This window comes from Sciurus vulgaris, assembly GCF_902686455.1.
Source record: "Sciurus vulgaris genome assembly, chromosome: 18".
Lineage (NCBI taxonomy): Eukaryota > Metazoa > Chordata > Mammalia > Rodentia > Sciuridae > Sciurus > Sciurus vulgaris.
This window is the reverse complement of record NC_136479.1, coordinates 1,303,784-1,321,606: the sequence shown is the minus strand read 5'-3', so window position 1 is coordinate 1,321,606 and position 17,823 is coordinate 1,303,784. Positions and strand designations below refer to the sequence as shown.

The 17,823-nt window shown below is 46.6% G+C and overlaps 1 protein-coding gene across 4 annotated transcripts in view; it reads right to left on the bottom strand.

Annotated features, from left to right (window-relative positions):
* Positions 1–17,823, bottom strand: part of CRAMP1 (cramped chromatin regulator homolog 1) — a 60,057-nt gene that overhangs the window by 23,903 nt on the left and 18,331 nt on the right. For all 4 annotated transcript variants that reach the window (XM_079121014.1, XM_079121015.1, XM_079121016.1 and 1 more), the window contains 2 exons: positions 14,049–14,132; positions 9,440–9,488 (listed from right to left, as the gene is read on the bottom strand). In XM_079121014.1, the coding sequence (XP_078977140.1) occupies positions 9,440–9,488; positions 14,049–14,132 (133 nt within the window). The remainder of the gene's footprint in view (positions 1–9,439; positions 9,489–14,048; positions 14,133–17,823) is intronic.

Below are 17,823 nucleotides of genomic sequence, written 5' to 3'. Positions count from 1 at the left end.
AGCCCAGGCTGCAGCAGGCATTCAAGAGAGCACACCCACCTACAGACCTGACCCCACTGCATACCCAGCGTCTAACTTGCACCTTGCACAGACTACACTCAGAAACCCACAGACGGGCAAATATCCTGCGCGGTCTCCCTGCCTCAGCCTCGACCACTGCAGACGTAAGTCTCTCAACCAGCTGTTGCAGCACCTTCTGCATAATACTGTTGGCGCCTCTGAGACAAAACACACCAGGTGAGCCCCCAGAGGAAGAGCAGGAGGCATCTCATGGATTCTTCACTTCCAGCTCACATGCTTTCCTGGGCCTCAATGAGTACTCAACATAGTCACTTGCTGCAATTCTTGCTGACACTAGCAAGCTCCCTGTCAGCACCCACAGTCCTCAGTCAACTCTTAGGCTTCAGACAGGTGATACCACAAGGCCAGGTGAGCCTTACAGATACTGGCCTTATTAAGAAAAGGGGTGGCAGACATGGTGGTAAACACCTATAATCCCAGTGAATCAGGAGGCTGAGGCAGGAGGATTACAAGTTCAAAGTCACTCTCAGCAACTTAGCAACTCCCTGTCTCAAAATTAAAAAGTGTTGGAGATGTTGCTCAGTGGTTAAGCGCCCCTGGGTTCAATCCACAGTACCAAGAAAAGAAAGAAAAGGGGAAATTGATCTGCAACTTGCTAATGTGCCACCTTCCAGGGCTGCCTTAAAGTCACTGCACCATGTGGAGCGCAGTCAACCTCAGCAACCAAAATCCAGCTCGGGCCATTACCAGCCCGTCAATTTAGGAACAGGAGGCTGGAAGGGTCCAGGGGAAGTGGAAGGCTGTGCTGCCATTGCTACTTCCTACTGACTCACATGGAACCAGGGCTGCACTTCTGTAAGCAGCACCAAAGTTGGTGCCTGACCCACAGCACACTTTAAGGCTGATGTCCTGTCTGCTATCTGATGTTGGCTACACCCAAGCTCAAGGCCATCCCTTGTGCCAAGAGCTATCAAGGCCAGTGAGAACACAGCTGAGGCCCCAGGCTGTTCCCTGCCCCTCCCTGAGCCAAACCCCCTGCAAGTCACTGATGGGCTGGAAGACAGCTTGTCCTACGTGCTCCAGCAGGGTCTCAGGCTCTCTAGAACCAGAGCCTGTGGTTAGTCAGGCAAGGAAATGCTGAGACAACACCATCTCCTACCACAAAGCCCAACCACCACCTGCCCACTAGTCCCTGTGATCCCTTGGCAACTGTTCTTCCCTTTGTTTTTCCTTTTATTAAAAATCCAGGGTCCAAACATCACTCCCTATACTTGGTCATCAGGTATCCTCCCATCTCTGATCCAGAGAGCTAGCTGCTCCATTACGGACATGATTCTTTGTGATAGAAGGAACTGGTTGCTGAGGGAAGCTCTCCTGGACTGCTTAGTATACACACTCAGCAGCAGGAGTCCACTCTCCGGGCAATGCCCCCACTGCCACATCCCTAGCACTGGGTCTGTCTTATCCTGGAGAGGAATCAAAGGTCTAGAAAATTTGCTTCATTCAGGGAATTCAACTCAGCCTGTGTGCAACAACGCTCAGCCTGACAGAAGGAGCAGGCATTAAGGGGAAAGGAAGGTGGGACTCTGAGGTCAAGACAGAGATGCGGGGTAGGGTGATCCTACTTCCTCATCCCCCCACAACCACAGCTGAAGCCCTCCCCTTCCTGGGGGCCTCTGGGACCATCTCTACTCCAAAAGTTCCATCATTCTTAAGTCTCTCTGGAAGCCTGGCCAGTCATGGCTCTTTCCTTTGACAATAATACAACTAGTTCCTGCCATGTGGGAAAAGGACAGCTCCAGGCCTACGGAGAGAGGGTGCAGAAAAGGGTCCACAGATTCAGAAGGCCATGTTCCACAGAGATTGGTAAGTTCACGGCAGCTCAGAGGACTCATTGGGAACACAGATCAAGCATCCAGAGAACAGGAAGCTAACTGGTGGGGTAGGGGCTAGGGACATGGCAGCCACCAAGGAGGACCCCACACCAGATGAGGAACCCTCCCAGACTGCAGCATTCAGTGGCCAAGCTGGGCCCTACAGTGTAGCCCAGCAGCAGGCACAGCAGCTAGACCTCCAGGGCTGAACTAGGGTGGCCATGAGGACCACAAGGTGGGAGGTACAGCAAGAGTTGGGCCAGAGATGGAAACAGCCTCAAAGCAAGGAAGCAGATCAGATCCAAGATGGCCGACTGGAGGGAGGCTGCTTCCCATGTTGCTCCATAACTCCCGTTCCAAGCAGAGTATATCTGTTTCTTGGTGAGGCAGTTTGCTGCTTATCAATCCCCTGCTATTTACCCCATTTGTCTACTGTGACCACCTAGGTTCACCTCCCAATCCTCCAACAACAGTCAGCAAACTGATCGCCGACCAACAGTGGAGCACCAGCTGCCTGCTGTTGCCTGGAAGTTCACTATGACAGTACCTGCAGGTTTGATTACACATGGCTGCCGCCATTTTGAGACAACACCCAGGCCCTATAGGACCCCTGGCCAAACTGACTGAGCCCCGTCTCCAGGATCCCTCAGCCCGACCGATCACTCCCTGCCTCTGGGACCCTCACATCGACTGACTGCTCCCTGCCGTCAGGACCCCCAGACCAACTGACTGCACCCTATCACCGGGACCCCAGACCTACTGCACCCAGCCTCCAGGATCCCCCAACCACACCAAACACATCCAAACTCCAGGACCCCTGCCAGACCAACCGCACCCCTCCAGGACCTCCAGCTGACCACATCCACACATCGAGCTGCAGCTCCCCATTTGCCAACACATTTGGAAGCCAGAGTGGCCATCTTGGATAACCCTGGAAGTCATAGCTCCGATCTTTAGGTGGGGCAAATCCCATCCTGAGACACCTGCTGGAGACTAGAAGCTCAATGTCAGGTACCTCTCCTGCATCAGGCTACTAAAGACTGAGAGGTTTTATTACTATATGACTATTGTACTGTAGATTTTCTTTTTTCTCCTTATTGAAAAATTTTAAGTTTTTATTTCTTTACTTATCTTCCTCTCTTTTCCTTTTGTTTATCTGTTCCCTCAGAGTCTCTTTCTCCCTTTTTTGGATGCTAACATCCAATTTCTTTTGATTATACGCTCACTCTTTCTTTAATCTAGATCTTCTGTATATTCTTTTCTTATCCAATTAACAGCCACATTCTACATCCCTCTGCATCCTCTTTGTCCTCCATTAGAAACTGCAGACCTTATTGCAAATGTGTTTGTTTTACTGAAGATAATATTTGAACTCATTCTGTTTATTATGACAATTTTGTTATTTTCCTCATAGGGGCTATTTGGTCTAGGATTGCACAGTGCCTGAATTGGGCACTGCTAATACTGATCTCCCCTTAAAGAAAAGGTTTTGGAAACCTATAGGGTCATTATAAGGCCATAGGGGGAAATCTGCAATACCCCAGGTCTGCACTGCTAGAGGGGAAGATACATGAGCAACATGAAAAAACAAGGGAAGAAAATGATCCAAACAAATCTAGATTCTATATTAATAGAATCCAATGACAGAATGTTAGAAGAAATGTCAGAAAAGGACTTCAGATTATGCATGATTAAGATGATTCGCGAAGCAAAGGATGAGATAAGAGAGCAAATGCAGGCAATGAATGATAATACCAATAAGCAGTTGAAAGAGCAACTGCAGGAAGCAAAAGATCATTTCAACAAAGAGGTAGAGATTCTCAAAAAAAAAAACCAAACGGAAATCCTTGAAATGAAGGAAACAATAAACCAAATAAAAAACTCAATGGAAAGCATCACCAACAGACTAGACCACTTGGAAGACAGAACCTCAGACAATGAAGACAAAATATTTAATCTTGAAAATAAAGTCGCCCAAAGAGAGAAGATGGTAAGAAATCATGAACGAAATCTCTAAGAACTATGGGACATCATGAAAAGACCAAATTTAAGAATTATTGGGATTGAGGAAGGCACAGAGATACAAACCAAAGGAATGAACAACCTATTCAATGAAATAATATCAGAAAATTTCCCAAACCTGAAGAATGAAAAGGAAAATCAAATACAAGAGGCTTACAGAACACCAAATGCACAAAATCACAACAGATCCACATCAAGGCACAATATAATAAAAATGCCTAACGTTCAAAATAAAGACAGGATTTTGAAGGCCGCGAGAGAAAAGCATCAGATTACATATAGGGGGAGACCAATATGGATAGCAGCCGACTTTTCAACTCAGACTCTAAAAGCTAGAAGGGCCTGGACCAACATATTTCAAGCTCTGAAAGAACATGGTTGCCAACCAAGAATCCTATACCCAGCAAAACTAACCTTCAGATTTGAAGAGGAAATAAAATCCTTCCATGATAAACAAAAGTTAAAAGAATTTACAAATAGAAAGCCTGCGCTACAGAATGTTCTCAACAAAATATTCCATTAGGAGCAAATGAAAAACAACAATGTAGGTCAGCAAAGGAAGGAACTACCTTAGAGAAAAACCACTCAAAGGAGAAACCAAGACAAATTAAAAACCAAAAATAAGCCCAAATGACTGGGAATACAAATCATATCTCAATAATAACCCTGAACGTTAATGGCCTAAACTCATCAATCAAAAGACATAGATTGGCAGAATGGATTAAAAAGAAAGACCCAACAATGTGCTGCCTGCAAGAGACTCATCTCATAGAAAAAGACATCCACAGACTAAAGGTGAAAGGATGGGAAAAAACCTACCACGCACATGGACTGAGTAAAAAAGTGGGGGTTTCCATCCTTATATCAGATAAAGTGGACTTCAAGCCGAAGTTAGTCAGAAGGGATAAAGAAGGACATTTCATACTGCTCAAGGTAACCATAAATCAGGAAGACATAACGATAGTAAATATTTATGCCCCAAACAATGGTGCATCCCTGTACATCAAACAAATCTTTCTCAATTTCAGGAATCACAAAGACCACAACACAATAATTCTGGGTGACTTTAATGCACCGCTGTCACCACTAGATAGATCTTCCAAACAAAAACCAAACAAAGAAATCATAGAACTCAATAACACAATCAATAAACTAGACTTAATAGACATATACAGAATATTCCATCCATCAAAGAGCAGATTCACTTTCTTCAAAGCAGCACATGGAACCTTCTCGAAAATAGACCATGTTATGCCACAAAGCAGCCCTTAGGAAATGCAAAAAAATAGAGATACTGCCTTGTGTTCTATCAGATCATAATGGACTGAGAGTAGAAATCAATGACAAAATAAAGAACAGAAATCACTCCAACACCTGGAGACTAAATAATATGCTATTGAGTGAAACATGGATAACAGAAAACATCAGGGAGGAGATAAATTCTTAGAAGTTGATGAGAACGACGATACAATGTATCAAAATCTCTGGGACACTATGAAAGCGGTACTAAGAAGAAAATTCATTGCATGGAGCCCATTCCAGAAAAGAATGAAAAGTCAACAACTAAATGACCTAACATTACAGCTCAAAGCCCTAGAAAGAGAGGAACAGAATAACAGCAAAAGCAGACGATAGGAAATAATTAAAATCAGAGCTGAAATCAATGAAATAGAAACACAAGAAACAATTCAAAAAATTGACAAAACAAAAAGTTGGTTCTTTGAAAGAGTAAACAAAATAGACAAACTCTTAGCCACACTAACAAAGAGAAGGAGAGAGAAAACTCAAATTAATAAAATTCGTGATGAAAAAGGAAATATCACGACAGACACTACTGAGATACATAACATAATGAGAAGCTACTTTGAAAATCTGTATTCCAACAAAATAGAAACTACTGAAGACATTGACAAATTTCTAGAGACATATGCTCCTCCCAAACTGAACCAGGAAGACATACACAATTTAAACAGATCAATATCAAGCAATGAAATAGAAGAAGCCATTAAAAATCTACCATCCAAGAAAAGCCCAGGACCAGACGGATTCTCAGCCAAGTTCTACAAGACCTTCAAAGAAGAACTCATTCCAATCCTTCTCAAAGTATTCCAGGAAATAGAAAAGGAGGGTACCCTCCCAAACTCATTCTATGAAGCTAATATCACCCTCATACCCAAACCAGGAAAAGACACATCAAGGAAAGAAAATTTTAGACCAATATCCTTGATGAATATAGATGCAGATCCTTAACAAAATATTGGCAAATGGTATCCAAAAATATATTAAGAAAATTGTGCATCATGTTCAAGTGGGGTTCATCCCTGGAATGCAAGGATGATTTAACATTTGTAAATCAATAAATGTAATCCATCATGTCAAAAGACTTAAGGATAAGAATCATATGGTTATATCAATTTATGCAGAAAAAGCATTTGACAAAATACAACACCCCTTCATGCTCAAAACACTAGAAAAAATAGGGATAGTAGGAACATACCTGAACATTGTAAAGGCTATTTATGCTAAGCCCATGGCCAACATCATTCCAAATGGAGAAAAACTGAAACCATTCCCTTTAAAAACAGGAACAAGACAGGGATGTCCTCTTTCACCACTTCTATTCAACATTGTCCTCGAAACTCTAGCCAGAGCAATTAGGCAGACTAAAGAAATTAAAGGGATACGAATAGGAAAAGAGGAACTTAAGCTGTCACTATTTGCTGATGACATGATTCTATATTTAGAGGATCCAAAAACCTCCTCCAGAAAACATCTAGACCTCATCAGTGAATTCAGCAAAATAGCAGGCTATAAAATCAACACGCATAAATCTAAACCATTTTTATACGCAAGCAATAAAACAGCTGAAAGGGAAATGAGGAAAACAACTCCATTTTCAATAGCCTCAAAAAAAATAAAATACTTGGGAATCAATCTAACCAAAGAGGTAAAAGATCTCTACAATGAAAAGTACAAAACATTGAAGAAAGAAATTGAGGAAGACCTTAGAAGATGGAAAGATCTCCCATGTTCTTGGATAGGCAGAATTAATATTGTCAAAATGGCCATACTACCAAAAGTGCTATACAGATTCAATACAATTCCAATTAAAATCCTAATGACGTATGTTACAGAAATAGAGCAAGCAATCATGAAATTCATCTGGAAGAATAAGAAACCCAGAATAGCTAAAGCAATCCTTAGCAGGAAGAATGAAACAGGGGATATCGCAATACCAGAACTTCAACTATACTACAAAGCAATAGTAACAAAAATGGCATGGTATTGGCACCAAAATAGGCAGGTAGATCAATGGTACAGAATAGAGGACATGGAACAAACCCAAATAAATACAATTTTCTCATACTAGACAAAGGTCCCAAAAATATGCAATGGAGAAAAGATAGCCTCTTCAACAAATGGTGCTGGGGAAACTGGAAATCCATATGCAACAGAATGAAACTAAATCCCTATCTCTCGCTCTGCACAAAAATCAACTCACAATGGATCAAGGACCTTGGAATCAGACCAGAGACCCTGCATCTTATAGAAGAAAAAGTAGGTCCAAATCTTCAACTTGTTGGCTTAGGATCAGACTTCCTTAACGGGACTCCCATAGCACAAGAAATAAAAGCAAGAATCAATAACTGGGATAGATTCAAACTAAATAGCTTTCTCTCAAAGCAAAGGAAACTATCAGCAATGCGAAGAGAGAGCCTACAGAGTGGGAGAATATAGAGCACTAATTTTCAGAATCTATAAAGAACTCAAAAAACTACACCAAGAATACAAATAACCCAGTCAACAAATGGGCTAAGGATATGAACAGACGCTTCACAGAAGAAGATCTACAAGCAATCAACAAACATATGAAAAAATGTACACCATCTTTAGTAATAAGAGAAATGCAAATCAAAACTACACTAAGATTCCATCTCACCCCAATTAGAATGGCGATTATCAAGAATACAAGCAACAATAGGTGTTGGAGAGGATGTGGGGAAAAAGGTACACTCATACATTGCTGGTGGGACTGCAAATTAGTGCAGCCACTCTGGAAAGCAGTGTAGAGATTCCTTAGAAAACTTGGAATGGACCCACCATTTGACCCAGCTATCCCACTCCTTGGCCTATACCCAAAGGACTTAAAATCAGCGTACTACAGAGATATAGCCACATCAATGTTCATAGTGGCTCAATTCACAATTGCCAGATTGTGGAACCAACCTAGATGTCCTTCAATTGATGAATGGATAAAGAAATTGTGGTATATATATACAATGGGATATTACTCAGCTATAAAAAATAATAAAATTATGGCATTTGCAGGCAAATGAATGAAATTGGAGAATATCATGCTAAGTGAGGTAAGCCAATCTCAAAAAACTGAAAGACGAATGATCTCGCTGATAAGCGGTTGACGACACATAATGGGGGGTGGGAGGGGGGCAAGAATGGAGGAAGGAGGGACTGTATAGAGGGAAACGAGGAGTGGGAGGGGTGGGGGGAAGGAAAAGATAACAGAATGAATCAAACATCATCACGCTATGTAAACGTATGATTACACAAATGGTATGCTGTTACTCCACGTACAAACAGAAACAACATGTACCCCATTTGTTTACAATAAAAATAAATTAAATTAAAAAAAAAAAAAATGGCAAGGAAGTAGTGGTATCCAAGTGGGGAGATTTACAACCAAACTGTGGACTGGGGGGGATGAGTAGATCTGGAGTCCTTCACCCAGAAAAGATGACAAAGGACTGGGCAGAGTTCAGACACTAGAGAAGGGCCTCTGAGGGGTCAATGGGGCAATTGTGGAACTGGAGAGAAGCTGGGGTGCTGACATCCGCCTGGCCTGGGGACTGGTTCACGAGACCACCAGAAGCTAGAGGGACTTGAAGGCGAACAGTACAGTCCAAGAGGGCAGGTGCACAAAAGCACAGCAGGAAGAGTCAACAACAGGGCAGGTGGAACATCTTCACATAGCAAGTCCCTATGTAGGTAGTGTCCCTGGAGAGAAATGGTCACGAAGTCTGGGTTGAGCAGTCATCACCTGAGCAGTCAAGGGCCCTGGTGGATTGTGGTGCCCTGAGAACATTTCAGCTCTGAAGTCAGGAGCACAAGAGGAGAAGTCAGGAGAAGACAGAGAACCAGATCAAGTGTTGGCTCCAGGGCACGTGCATTCACAGGCACAACAAAGAAGGAGAGGCTGCTGGAAGAGGCCGAGGGGAGTGGAGAAGCACAATGGGAAGGAAGGCTTTCTCGAGGCCAAGGGACCAGCACACAATATCAAACAGGTGAAGAAAAGGGGAAGCAAGACTCAGGGATTGCACAGACCCAACAATAGAAAGGGCAGACTCAGGGGTTTCAGGAAAGGCAAATGAAAGGACCTCGGTTCTAACTCCAAGGATCCTTGTTCAGAAATGGAAGAAAACTGCATTTACTTCAGTTTCTATGTTTTGGTGTGTGGACGCAAATGTCCAAAGGAAGCAGATACCGTCTGCCTGCCCAGTACTTACCCAACCTGGATGAGTTCGTTCAGCTTCGTGGCATTCTTGTCGTCCATACCTTTGATTGGAAAGATAGACAAATGAGGTCACGGGGGTCAGAGCAGGTTCCCATGTGATCCCTTCCCCACACTCCAGATCCTGCCACCAAATACTCCAGTTCTTCCAGAAGGAACCTCTGCAGCAGCTGCAGCCCCTTCCCCAAAATCAACCAGCAGCAAGTCAGCTGACCAGTACAGCTCAGCCAGGTGGCACAGTCTCTGCCAAGCCTCTTCCTCAAGGTCTCCCATGCTCCCTGCACAGCTGACCTCTCCTTCTAGAAGCTCTCAATTCCCTGCCACTGTCAAACTGCCACCCAGTCCAGACTGCCGGGTTCTGACAACTCTGCCTGTTCTGGGTACCATGGTGGCCCTGTGTACTTTTCCTGGTGGATTCCACACCCAACACAGTCCATGTGAGTACCCACAGGTATCAAGTTTGGAATCCTCAGGACCCTAAGTCCTGCTGAATGATGAATCTAACGCCCTGGTGTTTGCCAGAGCAAAAGCCCCACTTCCTCCAGCCTCATCACTCTCCTCAAGATGTGCAGGAAGGCAGGTACGCTAGTGGGAGAATGCAGGTGGTGGGCGCTAGGGTGCTCACTGTAAAAATCCTAGGCTCCTTGAACTCACCTGCATATTTGGGAGAGTGGGGACCACAAACACACAGCCAGGCTGGAAACCAAAGAAAAGACGAAATCCTAAAAGCAGTCAGAGACAGAGTGCAACTCACATAGAGGAAAATGGACCCCAATAACTGCTGACTCCTCATCAGAACAGTGCAGGCTAGCTACACTGTATGACGCCTTTTATGCGATGAAAGGAAGAGACTGTCAAATTAGAATTCTATATCCACAATGGTATCCTTCAAAAAAGAGATTGAAATGAAGGTTTTATCAAAGAGGAACTAGAAGTATTCATAGATGACACAAGTGCATGACAGGAAATAAAGAAGTTATTCAGCTGGAAGGAGAAATACCACCAATGGAAACAGGTCTTCCGGAAATGAGGACAAACACAACGAAGGGTGAATGTAGATATGTTCCTGAAAAACTAAGCAGGTACAGCACTGCCTTCAGATGGGTGCCAACCAGCCACCCTCCCTGAGCCATAATGATGACAACATTCCGGACAAGGAAGTGCCCAGGATGACTGGGAGCTCAGGGGCACAGTCAGGGGAGGGTGGGACAGGCTGAAGATTCCACCGTTCTGGGCTGGCAGGTATTATAACAAAAGGTTGGGGGGCTGCACAGCTAAGCACCAGAGCCTTGTGGGCCATATGGGGTTTTCTCCCTTTGTCCTGGGAGAAATGGGAAGGAGTGACAAGGAGGGAGAAGATGAGGAGCAAAGCCTGTGTTCCCCTCAGAGACCTGTGACTGCCCAGCCCTTGACGAGCATTTCTCAGAAGAAAGCACCAGCCCCACTGACCCTGCGCCTTAGTGGGTACATCCTTGATGCTCAGCTCTGGAGCTCAGGCTCCAGACACTGGAACAGGAACCAAGAAGGGAACCTCTGCCCAGAAGGTCTCCTTGAGATGGTGAGGACTACAAAGCCAGTCACAGGCACCACAGGGGACACACCACCCAGTTCTATGTCCACTTGACCCCTTCTAGAGTCAGTCATTTGTTTCACAAAGGGAGCTTGTCACTTATTTCCTTCAAGTCTGAGCATCCTTGACTTCTTTTTCCATTGGTTGACACTAGTCCACAGAGAAGCCATGAGGATGCATGACTCAGTCAGTGTGTGAAAAATACTGAAGTCAGCTGTGCTGAGACTTGTATCATTCTAGAGACCCCAGGAAGAATGAGCCATGTCAACAAAGCTCACGCCAAGCTCCAGCTCTCAAACCCATCTGCCAAGTGGCCAGAGACAGTAGCCCATGTGTAGTTGCTCAGGGAAGTGGTAAGAGGTCTTTCAAGGATGCACTTTTCTGATGCTAGGTGCAGTGGTGCATGCCTGTAATCCCCACAGCTTGAGATACTGAGGCAGGAGGATGAAGAGTTCGGAAGCCAGTCTCAACAACTTAGTGAGGCCCTAAGCAACTTAGTGAGACCCTGTCTCAAAACAAAACATAAAAAGGGCTGGGGATGGGCTGGAGTTGGTGCTCACTGGTAGAGCACTTGCCTAGAAGTGTGAGGCACTGGGTTCGATCCCCAGCACCACATAAAACTAAATAAACAAAGGTATTGTGTTCATCTACAACTACAAAAAAAAAAAAATTTTTTTTTTACAGGGGTCAGGGTGTTGAGGATGTGGTTCAGAAGTTAAGTGTCTCTGAGTCAATTCCCGACACAAAAAAGTAAGAAAGCCTATAGGGTGAAGGATTCTGACAGATTCATTGCTGAAAGCCCCATGTTGGCTTTAGATGCATGACAGCAAGTATGCACTTGAGTATACATGTGGCCAAGGCAGAAGGGGCCAAAAGGCATACCTAGGAACTGAGGGCAGCACAAGCAGAGCCATGGAATCAAGAGGTCCACAGTGCCAGGGGTGGGGAGCACCCAGCAAAGGAGCAAAGCACAGTCACAAAAATGAACCTGAAGTCCAGGTGTAGAGGCTCTTGATCAAGGAGACCAGTGTTAACGTGGGCGCAAGAGAAAGCTATCGGAGCTGGTCGTGCAGCACACGCCTCAATTCAGCAACTCAGAAGGCTGAAGCAGGAGGATCTCAAGTTCAAGGCCAGACTGGCCCTAAGCAACTTAGTGAGACCCTATCTCAAAATAAAAAATAAAAAGGACTTGAGATGAAGCACCCTGGGTATCCTGTACCCCTGACCGACCAAAAAAAGAAAGAATCTGACCAAAGCCATAAATCAGGAATGCACATATGAAAGCACCCAAAGGCTCATGTGGAATCCAAGATAGCCTTGGAAGGGCCAAAGCACCAGCCCAAGAAGGTGTGGCACTCAACATGCTGCCATGATCAGAAGCCCTCAGGGTGGGTCGGAGAAGATGAAGTGGAGGAAGTAGAGAGTAGAGGGAGGCAGAGGCCCAGGAGCCCTGGGCCCCCAAGCAAAGAGGGAGGCCAAGATTCAAAGGAAAGACAGGGTAGGGGAATCAGTCAGGAAGTGCATGTATCACCTGTTATGCAGGGAAAGGGGAGGGCAGCAGGTAAAGGGTAGATGGGTTCCCTAAGGCCTTGTCTCCACAGCTACCCTGTGCTGGTGCCACTCTCTGAGAGGAGGACAAGAAGCCAAGGCAGGGTTGGATAGGAGAGCAAGTGCAAGTGTTAGCACTGGCCCTGCTGGCTCAGATGGGTGGTCACATTAGGAACAGTGCAATGGACAGGTCAGTGTGCAGATGCCTGAAGTTGTGGGGCAGGGCCCAGCTGGCTGGTGGAGAACCAAGACTCCTAACCAAGGAGGGAGGTCAGCACAAGTAACAATCTGAGGGAAAAGACTCCAGGACACAGAGCTGGTCACAGGGCCCCTGAAAAGAGTGAGGGACCCGCCTGACTAGTGTGGGCTGGAGAGAAAGGATGGGTCCACACAACTCGTTACAGAAGCTTCTGTGGTGGGAAATGGGAAGAGGAAGGCTCTGCAGAGGACTATCAAAAGGGAACAGGAAGGCATGCCAAGACAGTGTTTCCCTAGACTGAAGAGTAGGAGCAGAAGCTGAAGTTACTGGGAGTCTGGAGGCAGAGGGATGGCACCCTGCAGACAGGCAGGAGGCTAGAAAGAACAAGGCCAGAGCCAGAACCAGGCTCTCTCCTCTGAATAGGCAGAACGGGAGAGGAGGAAAGGGGGCAGAGAACAGGGGCTGTGAGAAGCACTGAGGAGGGTGGCACTCCTAGCAGCCACCAGATGGTCAATAACCAGGCACAAAATACAGTGATGGTCAGGACATGGCCCAAGTGGCCACACGAGTGGCCAGCAGATATCTGCACTCCCTGGGCCTGCTGCCCACCCCAAGCATTAGGTGACTGGGTAGAGCCCAGTAGGGGCCTCTGGAAGAAGAGGCCTGCTCCTCTCTCTGGAGTCACAGGGAGGAGGGGCAGAGCTGAGGCACACGGTACGGATGCTAGAGTGTGCCTACTGGCACCCATGCAAGGAATGTTCTGAAGGGATTCTGGTCACCATGAAATGATCAGAGTGAATGGCCAGGGAGAGCCCTAGGGAAGGCAATGCCTGGAGGTGTCATCAAAGAGCAAAGCGTACAGTGGCTCTTGGCCCCAGGGCTCAGCGAGACCCCAGTCACATGTGGGGCTACATCCCACAACCTGACTGATGTGTGGTGGTCTCCAAGCAAGTCTGAGAATGGGCAGGGTGCTAGGCAGATTGCCACGCCTGTTTGACAGGTGTGAAATGTCTCTGCAACCATGGGTGTGGCTGTGAGGGAGACAGGCTGGGGCTCTAAGCAGATCTTCAAGTCAAGTGGTGGCGTGTGTCCACGCATGCATGTGCATGGCAAGCCCGAGCAAACGTGGTCACTGGTGTCACCCATGATCCCACCTGGGACAGGTTCCGTTTTTCTGTTGTTTAAATTTTTTCAAGATAGAAATCAGGCCTGGGCATCAAAGACAAGTAGTAACAAGAAAGTGGCCTTCCAGAAGCCGTAGCAACCTGAGGGCAGGCAGGTACTTACAGCCTCCGATCTTCTTGCGCAGCTCGCCATAGCAGATGAGGCCATACAGCTCCTGGGACGACTTTTTCAGCCCTCGAGAGAACACTGAAAGACAAGAGAAGGGCAGAGCTTAGGAACGGGCCACAAACGACCCTCAGGGTACAGCCCTATGTGCATCTCCCAGCAGGCTGGGGCTATTTCTTGTGCTGATCACACAGTTCCTTGGTCAAGCCGATGCTAGCCTGAAGAGAAACTGGCAACAAGCACATGGGAACACAAGGTTGTTTTCTCAATTTTCAAGATAAAAATCAAATAAAAATGAGGGGTGAATGGGGTGTGAGCACCATCCCCCCTGTCATCCAGCTTGGTCCACTGCATCTCCCAAGCACTGGGTGAGGTTGGCAGCCCATGCCCCAGGGAGTTCCCCTTCCTGCCTGCCTGTACCTCCATGCCCCTACAAACATCCACCCCCTCTGTCCTCACCAACAGACACTGGTTTTATTTAAAGTAAACAGGCTGTTTACTCAACTCAACGTGGCACCCACCATGTTCCTGTCTCTAGTGTAAAGGAAGTGCTACGGAAGTGCTACGGAAGCTCCAGAAATTTCCTTAAAGAGGTTGGATGTGCAGGCACTGCTGCAGAGAGCCACCGTGGACACCAGTTGCACACTGAGGACGGGCACTCTGCAAGCCCAGCCCCAGGCACCAGGCAGGGGAGCAAACCCATCTTGAATGTTCTCTAATACACAAAGCTGAATCCCAGGTTGATGGAAGCCGAGCCACAACAGAATCTAGGAGCTTGAGTTATCTCACAGAGCAGAAGCAAACATCACCTGTGTGCTCTCTCAACTGTCTTTTCTGGTTCTCTTCTCAGAGATCTCTTACCAAGGACCTGACTTTTACCTGTGTCAGGAATATGTCAGTGAATGGCAAATACTGTTTTGAAAACATAAATCAATCACAAGGATTCTGGATCTTGGATTGGCTCAAAGGATCTGACTCTGCAAACACCATAGGCCAACTACTGAGGTGTCCCAAGACAAAGACCAAGATCTCATGGGACTCGCAAAGGAGACTGGTGCTTGGGAAACTATAAGAACCACCACTTGATGAATAAAAATGTGGACCATCCACACAACTGGCTGCTCCTCAGTCACACACAGAAGTGAAGCTGACACGCACAGAATGGGCAAGCCCCTCACACATGCCAGAGAAAGATGCCAGATACCAATAGCCACACAGAGCATAAGTCCATTCACACACAGCATCCAGAAGGGGCCAGTCCACCGAGGAAGAGCAGGAGGGAGGGGTAAAAAATGCCAGACACCAGCAGTCACACAGCACGAGTCCATTCACACAGCATCCAAAAGAGGCCAGCTCATGGAGGAAGAGCAGGAGGGAAGGGTACCTGCTGTGGGTATGGGGTACCCTTGGGCTGCAGGGATGTTTTCAACTACAGGGGGTGGTGCAGAGCATCTCAGATGCACCAAGTGCCACCAAGTCACCCTCTTTACTGGGTGTGCTTCTCGGTGTGTGACTTACATATCAATACAGAAAGTATATTTTTAAAAACACTATTTGAAATGTAAAAAAGAAAAAAGCCCATATCCAGAAAGAAAGAAGAAAATAGCACTAAGAGCACAAGAGTACAGAACGGTGGCCAGTGGGATGTGGAGCCCAGGGCCAGAAGCGAGAACCACAGGGCTGAACAGGGATTCTGAGAGACATCCCTCACACTGCCCTGTGCTCCCTGAGTCCCTCACGAGGAGCCTCACAGCGCCTGCCTGTCTCACTTCAGACTCAGAGGGGGAAACAGAGGTTGCCATTCAGAACCTCAAATCTGTGAAAGAAAATCTATGCCCAACCACAGGCACTGGCGGCTATGCCCAACATGCCAACAAGGCAGTCTGTAGAGACCCAGGTCTACATGGGGACAACACAGCTCTATGAAGACTACCAACGTCCCAGGTGAAACCATGTGGAGACCACAGTTCCATAGCAGTGAGAGTGAGCTGAATTCCTGATACCAGTCTTCCCCAGCCATCACAGACCCCAGGCTGTAGCACAAACCCTTCTTGCTTGTCGCTGCTTTTGTTCTTCTCTGTGAAGGAGTGAGACAATTTCAGGATAAACTACAGATGGGATGTTCTGGATGTTCTTCAACACATTCAAAATACCACCAAAAGTATGATATATAAAGAATATCACATGATGTGACAAGATAGCACACCAGGAACCCACAGGCACCTAAGTGTCTTGGCAACCTCTGACATCCATGTGGTGGAACAGCTGAGGCACCTGATGAGACTGCCAAGAACAGAACAGAGGCAGGGGGCCCCTGGCCCTGATCAACAGGGAGGCCTGTCAGAGAGCCAGGAAGAGGGCCCTTCCGGGGACCAATAAGACACCAAACACAGGAACACAGAACACACCAAGGCTGAGGGACAGTATGCAAGCTGAGAGGAGGACAGAGTGGGCGGGGAAGCTGAGCAGCCACACACAAGAGCCCTGAGCCCTCACCTTTGGTGAGACATAAGAACCAAAAGGCACAATGCCTCCAGGCATGGGTGAAGGGGGAGCTGGACAGGGAAAGGTGACAGAAGGAAACTAAGTATGTGCCTTCAGTGCTTTCAGATAGTGACACAGGACAAGGAGGGATTTGGCAGGCTCTGGGAATGTGTGTCTCCCGCCCACTCAGCATGTGGGTGAGAGCCTCACACAAACAACAGAACACAATTATCCTGCATGGAAAACACCAAGTCTCTCCTCATGTCATCCATGAGAGGCTCCCAACCCTCTCTGCAACTTGTTGGCCACCTTCTTGAAGAGAACTTTTTTTTTTTTTTTTTTTTTGCAATGCTGGGGATCGAACCCAGGGCCTTGTGCTTGCAAGGCGAGCACTCTACTGACTGAGCTATATCCTCAGCCCTAAGAGAACTTTCTTATACCTACAAAAATGGAGCCACTCACAGCACCAACTTTCAGAAAGTCACAGAAGAATATGACATCCAACAAGAAAAGAAAGATGATCACTGCAATCCAATGTGAACTGCTACAGCCTCGGATCCCACAGCCCAAACCAGTGCTGAGGTATGCAAAGAAGCCAGGAGTTTCGCACACAGCAGCAGTAGTGACAAATGGAGAGAGAACAAGTGGTTCTGAAGTCAGCAGAAAACCTCATGTTGATGGTCATGGGGATGTTGGAAGCAGACAAACCATTAGCAGAAGACCCATCAAGGCCACCCAGGGAAACCAACATGTGAAGACAGACAGCCCAAGAGAGGAGGGTATGTGCCCACAAAGCTCTGCTCCACAGTCAGAGGGGAAGCAGGACGACAGCTTCTAAAGCCAGGGGAGCATGACACACTTTGGGGTCAAGAGGCAGCAGTCTGGTCAGGAGGACACCACAGGAATGGTGAGGGAAGACTTGGCAAGGGACACCAAAGACCACCACGAGGCTCAAAGATCAAAGAAGCAATGAAGTCACAGCTATCTCAGTTCTCCTGGGTCACAAAGAGTAATACCTGGAGAGAAGAATTAGAAATAAGTGGGGGTGTCAGCTGAAGGAATGTAGAGCACAACCCAGCATGCTGGGACTGAATGCACACAGGGCAGGCAGTTCCTACCCGGGCAGGAAGCAGCAAAATGCTAAAGACAGAGACAGTGAACAGGAGCAACCCAGGTGCACTGAGACAAAAGTCAAAACCATACCTAAAGATGACCTTGTCCAATGACTACAGACTGACTGCATAAACTGAATTCAAACAGTCTTAACAAAGCTAGCAACTCCTCTAGC